The following is a 12,297-nucleotide window of genomic DNA, read 5'->3' on the forward strand; positions in this document are numbered from 1 at the left end:
CAACAAGATTGGTGAGGGGAATGAAGGAGTGGTCTTATCAAGAAATGCTTAAGTTCTGCAAATTGCAGCATCTGGAGACTAGACACCTGTGAGGTGATCTGATTGAGGTGTATGAGGCCTTGAATGGGTTGAGCAGGCTCAGTTCTGTTGGGATTCTTCCTCTTTCTCAGATTATGAACCTGAGGGGGCATAAATTCAAATTGAGGAAAGACAGTTATAGAATAGATGTGTGGAAATTTGCCTTTAGCGAGCGGGTTGTTGATTGCTGGAACAAGCTTCCATCTGTCATTGTGGAAGTTGATAGCTTAAATGAATTCAAGGAGGAACTGGACAAATGTTTAGAGGGAATGGATATGTGTTTTTTTTTTTTTTTTTTTTATTTGGCTGATGCTGCATAAGCTTGCTTTCTTGCATCATATGCCTCTACTAATGCTAATTTTGTTAGTCAGCCAGACAAGTGCTAAAGCTATTTATTTGAATGGCTGCAGGAGTTATACTGCCAAGAAAGTAAAGAGGTCGTCATAATGTTAAACAAACCCCAAAACCTGTTGCACTGTAAACTAAAAAGTTTACAGTCCAACAGTTTCTCCTTAAAAAGGCAGAAAATATAAGTTAACAAACATTAAGGGAAAGTCTTGTCTCTTAGGGGAAAATCTGATTTCAGTGTTGGGCCTACTGTTTGTTTTGTATATTTATCAATGATATTGGTGAAGGTATATGAGGCTTAATGTCCAAGTTCTCATATGATACAAAGGTTTACAGGGTTGTTAATGACAGTAGTGGCAGTGTGCTACTGCAACAGGATCTAGAACAGATGGGCTGAGAAGTGGCAATTGAAATTTAACATTGACAAATGCAAAGTACTGCATATGGATAAAAGTAATCCCAGAGAAATGTACCAACTGTGTGGTACTGCATTTAGGGTTGTAGATAATGCAAAAGACATTATTGGTAAGTCAAAAAACCAAGAAATAATAAAAATGCCTGGATAGATGTTTCTGTTTTCCAAGATTGGTTTATAATTTAATTAATCATAATTATTTAATTTAATCGTAATAAATATCATATCTGACTTCATATCTGGGTAATTGTGCAGTCAGATATGAAGTTTTCTGAGCAGTGTAGACAGGCTGCCAAGAGCAGGTCACGGAGTATTGTCAATGATATACAGAAATTTTTCTGCAGGAAAAAGGAGGTGATTATCTCTTTTTATAAGGCAGTGGTCAGGCTACGACTTGAGTACTCTGTACAGGTCTGAAGGCCTCATTGTAGGAAGGATGTAGAGTTGCTTCAGCAAATACAGAGAAGGGCAACAAGATTGTCGAGGGGAATGAAGGGGCGAATCTGAGGAGGCATAAATTCTAATTGAGGAAAGAGTTTTAGAATATATGTGCAGAAATTGCTTTTAGCCATTGGGTAGTTGATTGCTGGAACAAACTTCCATTTGTCTTTGTGGAAGTTGATAGCTCAAATGAATTCGAGGATGGACTGGACAAACATTTAGAGGGATTGGATGTGCGAAATGTTTTTTTTTTTGTTTTTGGCTGATGCCACATAAGCTTGCTTTCTTGCATCATATGCCTCTACTATTACTAAAGTAAAATATATATCAGTTACATAATGAATACCAAATTGAAGAACCAAGTAAATAATTTAAACTTATGAACAGACAAAATAATTCTTAAATAATAGGCCATATAATAATAAAAGTAGCAATAAAATGTACAAGGACTGAGTAAAAAATAAATGATTCCATTGGAATACATATTTAAAGTGTAATAGTATCAAAAAAAAAAACCAATAAAGATATATAATGAGAGGACAGAAGTGTAGTGACCATTTAAAATAAATTAAATTTAGAAAACAAAAAGCACAGGCAATAACCAAGAACAATTTAGAATCAAATAATAAAGCTGCTGAAGAGACTAGTTTAAAATAATTTTTAAAATTTTTATATACGGTGGATTCTGGTTATTTGGGACACATTGGGACTATTGCATTTTGGCTGATTAAGTGGCTGCCCCAGTTATGTGAAGTTTCACATAAATAGTTAAAAATGCAGCTTTACAATTGATTTTCTGTATGACCAAGTCATATTACGATGGACTCACCATAGTAAAGTACCATTCACTATACGATATGTAGTAAGTGCCGGTCTTTGTGAATTGAATTTTAATTCTATTAAACAGTGATTCTAATTAGCGAAAATAGGAGGAATATTATCCACAGGCTATAAAAGTAAAGATATATTAAGTACAAATTTACACTTTATCTTACCAATAAAAAATTAAAATGATATGAAAATCGAAGAATATTTTCCACAGGTTAGCAAAATAAAAATAAATTTGTTTACTTGCATAGCTTAATATGTACTGTAATATGTACATACTAACTAGTTGATATTTCTGTTCACTAACCTTTGTGGGGGAAGGTTAAAATTTAAAACAGAAAAAAAAAAAAAATAAAATAAGCAATCAATAACAAAGAACATGGCACACACAAATTGCAAGTAACACGATATGTGCAAGTGAGAACGGAGTAACAAGTTATGAAGCTTAAAAAATAGAAATGAAAAGAAGATTCTGAAAATTTATTTTGTTTATATGATTGCAGATTTTATTGAAGGGTAAACATATCACCATAATAACTCAGAGTTCCATCTGTCAGTATTATCACAAATTCAAATTCAATACGATAGAGTTTACTATCCATTTATAATAGATTGCACCTAACAGAAAAGCCCAATAAACAGTGGACTAATTGTTTTTATTGTTTTATGGGTGTGACCTCCAAAAATTAGACCAGACCACATGGTATAGTCGGAGACAGTTGTAGGGTAATCTCGAGTGCTGTGGTCTCCTGCCTCGATTAAATGGTATGCTGTCCCAATTAAGCTTTGTAACCCTGTCTGTTTTCTCGATAGGTTTTGTTCTTTAAGATTTGTTCCAAATAAATGGCTTCCCCGATAACCAGTGGCCCAAATAACTGGAATCCACTGTATGTATTATTTGTTCTTTTAAGTCCTAGTTTTTACAACAACATTCCTGGAAAATATATTTAGTTTAAGTTTCTTATTTTAAAGAGTAAGAGATTACCTCAGTCTTTTGAGTAGAATGCTTTTAATTAATTCTTTCACTCACGGTGAAGGTGCCTCTGTAGCCAGGTGGGAAGGAGCAGCAGTGTGTAGCACACGCTTCTTGATTAGACCGGGGTTTGAGCCCGTCACCACCAAATATGGAGGATGCGGAAAGGTCAGGGAATGATCACCGCATATCCCATATCCCAATATGGCCTTAGTTGCTAATGCTCCTAAAAACCAAAAATAACAAATAACACTCATGGAGACATAACCAATTTGATGCACAAGGGAATCGAAAGCTGAGAACTCCGGCTTTCTTAAGATTTTTTACTAATCTTAAGAAACTTCTCTGCATATAAAAATAAATTTAATGTATTAAAAAAAAAAAAAACAACAAAAAAAAAAGAACAGCAGTGGATCCTGGATTTGATTGTATGAGAAATGCTTCAGTCTTTTCTTTTCCTTGTACCACAGTTCTCAGGGTAGGGTGCTCAAAATTATGGCCTTTAGGAATTGAATTAGTAGCTACATCATTGGCATTGATATTGTTGATTGTTTTGTATTGCTAGAATGCATTTTTTATTCAGGTTTTATTCTTTTTTCTGTATATTTGTTTTAATCTTCATTTTTTGTTTTTCCTTTTTTTTTTTTTTTTCTTTTTTGCGAAGTTGTGTGTATATTTTTATTGAAAACACATTGGAACTTTTTGATTTTCATTGCATACAAAAAAAGAAAATAAATAAAAGGAATTTCCACACTATTTATAATTCTTTATTTGAAAAGGTATCATCATCGAAGCTTTCTTGTTTGCCTATTAGAAAGTATTTTGTCAATAAAAAATTATTTTTTGGCAACAGCAATATAAACTCAAAAATTATCAAAAAAAAAAAAAAAAATTGTTTGCCCTATATTGCATGCAAAAAAGTGCCATTATTCATAACGAAGGATGAAATCTGTGTTGTTATAACATCTTTATTTGACATAATAAGAAAATTTCAAAGAAAGTTATTTATTTGAAACTAAAATTAAGACTAATAAAAATTAGTGTCAAGTAGAAATAGGAAATTTTCATTTGGTGCAAATGGTGAATGCTACTCGTAATGGAGTGTTTTTTGAAAAACAGATTATATAATGTTTAGTAATCTTCTGTTTACTTGATCTAGTAAGAAAACTTCAAAGATTACATGTTGACAAAAACTGGGGCCAAATCAAATTTTGTATCCATCTTGCATTTCTGTGCACAAAAAAAAAAAAAAAAAAAAAAAAAAGTAAAGTAATGAATTATTTTTTGAAATTTTTATTGTTATGAGATCTTTCCTTGATTTCTCCTATTAAAAATTTTCCTTGAACCTTTGTATTGGAATCTGCCTTAAAAATCAGAAATCTTCAGGCCGTTTAGTTTCACACAAGGAAGATACTGAGTGCCACTCATGGTAGATTTTTATGAACTGTGTAAGTATGCACCCTTCAAAGGTTATATATGTTAGCATCTGTGTTATAGACTGACAAAAATTGGTCTCAAACAAAAAAAAAACACCACATCCACCTTACCTTCTGTTGCATGCAAAAATAAAGTGTGTATTACACATATTGTTTCTTGCCCACTGTATTGTAATCTTTCTTGGATGTATATTTGACTTAATAGCACATTTTAATGGAAAAATCCAGTTAATGATGGAAGAATCCTTTAGCAGCTGCTTGATTTTTAAATTTCCATAAAATACTGTCAAGTTTCAACCTTTGATTCATTGAAATAGATGTGATTTTTTAAAAAATAACTGCTGTGAATATTATAAGTGAATATTATAAGGTATTTTGGGATTTAAAACTAGATAGATTTTAGTTTCAGAAAAAATCAAAGAAATTTCACAAATGTGAGTGCACTATCAAGTTTTTAAAATTGGGTTCTTGTAGGTGCTATGTGACCAGATATGTAACAACCTGATAATTACTGCTGTCATATGCAATACGTTGCATTTAACATTGCTAAATGCAAGGTGCTGCATATGGACAGCAATAATCCCAGAATAACATAAGAGTTGGGTGTTATCACACTAAGGTGGTGGAGATTGAAAGAGAGCTGGGGTAATTGTATATTCCAGTATGAAGTTCTTTGAGCAGTGGAGAAAGGTTGCTAGGACAGCTGATAGGATTCTCTCTCAACGATATACAGAAATTTTTCCAGAAAGGACAAGTATGTGCTTATCCCATTGTATAAAGCAATTGTTAGGCTGCATCTTGAGTACTGAATACAGGTCTGGAAGCTACATTTTAAGAAGGGTGTGGAACTTTTGGAACAGGTGCAGAGAATACCAGCAAGATTAGTCAAGCATATAAAAAGGTATTCTATCATGAAAGACTTCTGCTCTGCAAATTGCAGTGCTTGGTAAGTAGGCATATGTGAGGAGGTCTGATTGAAGGATTTAAGGCTTTAAATGGATTGAGTAAATTAAATGCTGGTGACATCTTTACCCCTCCTCATACAACACAAATCAGAGGATATAAACATAACTTGATAAAGGATGACTTCAGGGTAGATATGCAAAAATTGCTTTCAGCCAGAGAGTAATTGATTGTCGGCATAAACTTCCATCTTTTTTTTGTACAAGTGGATAGTTTGAATGAATGAAGGAAGCAGTAGACAAATTATTAGAGGCAATGGGCAGAAGATGTGGACATTCTGTTTTTTTTTTTTTTGGCTGATGCTGTTATAAATTTGCATTATTTGCCACTATTAATAGTAATACTAACCTTGGTGGGGCCTTAACAGAACAGAAGCCTCTCAGAGGTTTCTGTTCTGCTTAAGACACCAAGATATTTTTGTTTTGCCGTATGCGAGCAGGCAAATGTAGAGGCTTTTTCCTTATTCTATACTATGAGGGTGAACAGCAAGTTTCAAATGTTAATTTCTCATTTCCCTCCTTTTGTTTCTTCTCCCCATTTCCCTTCTAGGGCAGTCCCCTTTGGAACTTTCCTTACCTTTGGTTCAAGCTGACACCCTCCTCTCAGTACAGATGTTACCAATAAATTTCCATTTTACAAAACTGATTGGCGCCTCCGTAGCCAGGTGGGAAGGAGCAGCAGTGCGTAGCACACGCTTCTTGATTAGACTGGAGTTCGAGCCCGTCACCACCAAATACGGAGGATGTGGAAAGGTCAGGGAATGACCACCGCATATCCCGGAGCAATATGGCCTTAGTTGCTAATGCTCCTAAAAACCAAATAACAAACAACAAACAAAACTGATTACAGTTTCCTCCTTTTCCTAAAAATATCATTCCAATTCCCTAAATTATTTATTGCACCTAGGCAGCCCCCATCAGAGAATCTGTTTGTCTTGACATTATACTAAATGCAAAAAAAAAAAAAAAAAAAGTTAACGAAACAGTATACCCGAAGCAGTATAGTTCTATACATGACACCAAGGCACACTTTGATTTAGCCAAAAGGCCGAGAAGTGCACGGCAGCAATACAATCATTCCAAACATGTCTGTTTATGAGGAGAAGAGAGCAGTCTTACCAGAAGATAAGAAATGATATTGGTTGCTTGAGCCACTACTCATCTCAGTTTCCCTTATCATTCACTGTGTGATTCTTTTCCTTTGTATGATTCCTTTTGCTTCAGAGGCAGTACTTTTGTGTATATCCACTTTAGTATTCCTTGTCAGAGACTTCCTAATTTGGAATTGCCTCTTTTTGATCTCCTCTGGCTTAAATCTTTCTGCCTCATTCTGTCATTCATTTGTTGCCCCTCTCTTTCTGCCAAAATCATCTGTTGTCTCTGTCATTCTGCCAACTCCAATAAGTACTGTTAATTCTGAACTTTGGCAAGTGGGGAGGGCTTTTGCTTTCATAATGATAACTGTAATTGTATGTTTTTCATTCTATATAGTGTGACCAATTGATGAAGTTGTCAGAAGCAAATTCTAAAAGGGAAGCATTCAGAAACTAAATCATAGAAGCTACTAGGCTTTTTATACCCATTAAGAGATAATGTTCAAGTCTTAGACCTAAATGGATGTCAGGTGAACATAAGACTTGTGGAAGAGAAGAAAAATGCATAGGATATATATAAATTATCAGGTGATACAGATGCCTAAAATAGATATAAACTAGTCTGCAATCAGGTTACAAAGGTGATTAGACAAGCTAAGGCAGATTACGAGAGGTCTCTGACAGAATGCAAACAAACGTAGCAAAGACTTCTTTACTTATATAAACATTAGAAGGAAGGAAGGAAGGGGATGAATCACATTGGTCCACTAGATACAAATGGTTTAACAGTTGATGAAGCTACTCTGGTTGGTGACAAACTGAATAGGTATTTTGCACCTATTTTGATACAAGAGCAATTTTTTAGAAATGGAGATGCTTGAAGTGTGCCAGATTCTAACACGTAGTTGAATGATTTTGTGATAACTGAGAAGAAGGTGGAAGAGATTGTTGAAGCTAAATGAACAACAGGCACCTGGGAGTGGACGATCTATCCAATTATGTTAAAGGGGGCAGCAAAAGAAGCAAGCAAACCTATTAGCCATGATTATGAGAGCATCATTGAATTTAGGGGAGGTCCCTGTGGACCTGAAATGTACAAATGTTTCCTTCACAAAGGGGATCAAAGGTGACTTGAGTAATTTCAGACCTGTTATCTTGACTTCTGTTCCAGGGAAAATAATGGAGTTACTGGTTAAAGAAGTAATGCAGAGCTGTCTAGACAGGAATGTGATTAAACTGCAGTCACAAGCGTGGATTTGTTAAGAGATACTGTTGTCTAACCAAATTGATACTTAGGAAGAGGCAGAAGTATAATATAGCTCTGCATTTAGCTGGTGATATGAGTCAAAATAATTCTTACACTCACCTCAATTTCTGTTGCTGCAACAGTTGATGTTGACAAGATGTCCTGAGGGTAGCAACATTTCAAATGAGTAGGAAGATAAAACTAGGATAACAAGTCAAAATAACTTCAAAAGGCGTGTCAGGGTAGTAAACTATAGAAGAACACTTAGTTTTAACTGTGTCTAGAGTAATGTTAGGAGTTTTGTCAATAAAATGGCTGAATTCAAATTCCTGATTAGGACAACTAATACTATGTCTGATTCTATGTTTAATACAACTAATACTGTATTGACGTAGTATTAGTTGTTAAACACACCACAAAGAATACTTTTCTCCGTGGTGCATTTATATCCCAGTCTTATGTGCGACTTCAATCTGCCTCAGATAATTGGAATAACTGGGAGATAAACACACCACAGAGAAAAGTTTTTTTAAATAAACTAGATGATTATTATTTGTACCATCATTTACCACTACAATACTAGTATTCAATCAAATTTCTTTAATTTAGCTATTTCAAATTTCATCATGGAAATTAGAAACAGTGTCAGTTTTGTTTAGTTATTGGGTCTGTTTGATTTAATTGCCTCACTTTGTCCTTTTCATACTACTAAAGTAATTAAGTATTTCATGTTCAAGTGTGCTTTATTAAACTTTTAGTTAGTAGTTTAATTAACCATATCAAATTTTTTTCATAATACTTACGGAAACTGGGTGTATGCATCATAGGTAGCAGTTTATATTTCACACCTTACTGTCAGGCTTTCAGACTAGGTGAGGATGATGTTTGAAAGCCTCTTGTTTTAATCATCAACTCGGAACTAATGCAAAAGTTTGTTCTTTTCTCAAAGGAGATATTAATATTATAAATTATTAATTATTACCTTTTAATTTTGACTACTCCATTCACAGTGGATCATGCATGTTTTAAATTAATTCATAATATAAATAGCCTTTTTTATTTAATTCCATTATTCATTACAAGTCAGTTACAATAAATATATGATAGTCTATTAAATGAAGTACTTTAAAAATGTATTAGTCATTAAAATAATCAGCATTAAAGACAGCACATTAAAGATCTTAGAATAGTTAACTTTTAACTATTAATTATGTTTAATCTCTTTCTTTTCATAAGGATAGAAAAGAATGACCAAGAGGTGAGTCGGCTTCAGAAAGAGTTAGAAGAAACTCATGAAGCTTGCAATCAGTATCAGAAAAGGGAAGCTGCAATGCAAAAAGTTAAGGAGGATCTACAAAAACAAATTACTTCTTTAAAGGAATGCATCAGTAATGAAAAGTCTACCTTTGAACAGCAGCTAAATAATTCTCACATAAAACTGAAAGAAGCAGAAAATAAATTGGCACTTCTAAAACAAGACATCAATAGAGGAAATGTAGAATTAGATAAGTTTAAGAAAGATAAAGATGCTTGTCAAATGAGCTTTGAGAATGCTGAAAGAAGAATTGTTGATAAAGATAAAGAAGTTAAGGAGTTGCAAATAGCTTTAGAAGTAAGTGGAATAGACTTTAGAAGTGTTTTTTTTTTGCATAAAAATGATAAAAAATAAAATTTGTATTTATATATGTTTCGTGCAGACGCGAAATTATGTGCTGTTTTAATCAGTTTGTTCATAAAGGTGTTTGTGTAAAGTTTGGACAAGAAAGTACAGCAGACTCTAGATTTACCAGTATTGGATTAACCGGGACAGTTCAAGACTCCAAATGAAAAAATAAATCAACCAGAAAACTTAAAATTCAAGTAATAACTAGAATAGGTATAAACAGATGTTTTGCAAGTCATAAATAAGCGACAAGAAGGGCGTTATAAGTCGTCATTGGGAGATAATGTACGTACACTGGTGTGCAAAACTTAAGGACCAACACTATTTCTAAAGGTTACAACCACAAAACTTAAGATACTCTTTACTGATGAGTAGTTTGTCTCGGCAACGATTCGGGACGTCAGCTAATCTGACGAGAGGTTGGCACATGGTATCACCCCCGCAAACATCACTGAAAGGGATCGCTTTGGCGGTCGAGGTGTTCTCGTCTGGAGAGGCGTTATCTTGGATGGACATACACAACTCCAGATACTGGAAGGCGGTACTGTAACCGGTGCACACTACTGTACTGAGGTAATCCTTCCCTATGTGCGTCTGTTCCAAGGTGCTATTGGCCCCGAGTTCGTGTTTATGGATGATAATGCCAAGCCTTATCACACTGCAGCTGTTTATATGCTTTTGGAAAGTGAGGACATTGTTCATATGGATTGGCCTGCCTGTTCTGCCAGTCAAAATCCCATCGAACATATATGGGATGCTTTGGGGATACGCTTATGGCGCTGACAGAGGAATGGATATGTTACTGCAAGAACTTATCAACAACATTGTCGTGTGTGTGTGTGTGTGTGTACACTGTGTCGGGGTGGTTCCCAGGCATATGCCCATCTCCACCTAACTCGTTTTTAATACAGAAAATCTGTAAAGTGGGCCTGATAGATAAGATAGCTAAGAAATAGAATATCCAAAACAAGAGAAATTTTGAGATAGTTACAATTTTAAACAAACAAAACCAACAAAAAAAAAAAAAAAAAAAAATTTGTATAGGAAAGATTAAAATGTATTGAAGAAATGTTTGTGTGTAGTGTGTTGTTAATGTCAGGTCACTTTGCCATCAGAAAGCAGCTGACATCAACAGTTGCAACCTGATGCCCATCCCTGGCACGTGGAGCCGGACCTGTTTCTACTATTATTAGCTGTAGTGCCAAAGCACAATTCAACACCCAACAGAGGAAGTGCAATACTATTGGATGCCAGCTAGTATTGCACTTCCTGTCCCTACTTAGGACACTGCCTGTCCTAAGTATGGACAGGCAGTGCAAAGGGTGCCTCCGTAGCAAGGTGGGCAGGAGCAGCAGTTCACAGCACACACACTTCTCGATTAGACCGGGATTCGAGCCCGTGCCCACCAAATACAGAGGATGCGGAAAGGTCAGGGCATATCCCCGCATATCCACCGCATATTCCTGAAGCAATATGGCCTTAGTTTCTAATGCTCCTAAAAACCAAATAACAAATATTTTATTTGGTTTTTAGGAGCCACCCCTAATGTCAAAGCCTGCATTGACATTAGGGGTGGCCATATCTCCTACTGAGGACCACTTCTTCCCTTTGTTCCATTTTTGGCAATGATGCATCTGTATCATTGCAGCCAGTGCTATGTTGTCCCTCTGTACCATTTTGTTTCTGTTGTTGTATCAGTTTTGTTTCCTTCATTTCTGTACCTCACAAGGTTCCTTTGTTATGCTTTTCCCATATCCAGGCCACTCCTATGAGAAGCTACAGGTGAAAGCAAACCTCACTGGTCAGTAAATTTTGCACACCAGTGTATTTTCTTGTAACCTACACTGTCTTCACACCCACTGCTTAAAAAGAGAGAGAGAGAGAGAGAGAGAGAGAGAGAGAGAGAGAGAGAGAGAGAGAGAGAGAGAGAGAAGAAATGTTTACTTTGTTTTAGTGCTGCTGCTGTTGTTGTTATTTGGTTTTTAGGAGCATTAGCAACTAAGGCAATATTGCTCCGGGGATATGCGGTGGTCATTCCCTGACCTTTCCGTATCCTCCATATTTGGTGGTCACAGGTCTAATCAAGGAGTGTGTGCTATGCACTGCTGCTCCTGCCCACCTGGCTATGGAGGCACCTTGTTTTAGTGTGTTGCAGCGATTCTTGTGTTCTGTTGCACCGCAAAAGACAGTTTGTTTCATTATTTATGTAAGGAATGTCAATTTTTTTATAGTAAATATTTTTTTTTGTCTAGAAATCATAAAAATGATGGGTAAATGCATAAGAGTTGCACTTTCAGTTAAAACTTGAAATTATTCATTCAAAAGTTTGAAAACGGTGCATTTTGAAAACGTTTTCAAAAGTTTCAAAACGGTGAAAAACTAAAGGGAACTTATTAGATTTAAAATTGACATCGTAAAAAATAAAGGGAAGCATCGTATTGGACACGCGAGTAGTACATGCATAAGTTTTTTTCGTTTTTTATCTGTTGCCATACTTTTTTTATGCAGGTTGCTGAACATTTTTCGATACAGTAAGTCCCCAACTTAAGTAGATTCAGATTTACGTTACATTATTTATATTTTTTTTTATATGACTGAAGATTTCAATGACGGGGGACACACATTTTGCTATAATACCGTAACTTAAAAACCGACAGAATACCAGCTATCAGTATTACTACCCATTTATAATGAATTGCAGTAACAGAAAAGCCCAGTAACCTGGAAAGTGCAAATTGTTTTTATTGTTTTATGGTAGTGACCTTCAGAAATGTGCTGTATTAAAATGTGAGCTAGTGTGGGGTGATAATAGT

At 35.1% G+C, this 12,297-nt stretch overlaps 1 protein-coding gene across 5 annotated transcripts in view; it reads left to right on the forward strand.

Annotated features, from left to right (window-relative positions):
* The window catches only part of LOC150088570 (uncharacterized), a 453,076-nt gene that overhangs the window by 101,587 nt on the left and 339,192 nt on the right, over positions 1–12,297 (forward strand). For all 5 annotated transcript variants that reach the window (XR_016546740.1, XM_090369575.1, XM_090369576.1 and 2 more), the window contains exon 6: positions 9,058–9,433. Coding sequence is in view for 4 of the 5 variants with exons in the window: in XM_090369575.1 (XP_090225701.1) it covers positions 9,058–9,433 (376 nt within the window). In the remaining variant the exon portion in view is untranslated. The remainder of the gene's footprint in view (positions 1–9,057; positions 9,434–12,297) is intronic.

The sequence above is a fragment of the Mastigoproctus giganteus genome, chromosome 3, assembly GCF_048544385.1.
Source record: "Mastigoproctus giganteus isolate SK-2022 chromosome 3, ASM4854438v1, whole genome shotgun sequence".
NCBI classification, from domain to species: domain Eukaryota; kingdom Metazoa; phylum Arthropoda; class Arachnida; order Uropygi; family Thelyphonidae; genus Mastigoproctus; species Mastigoproctus giganteus.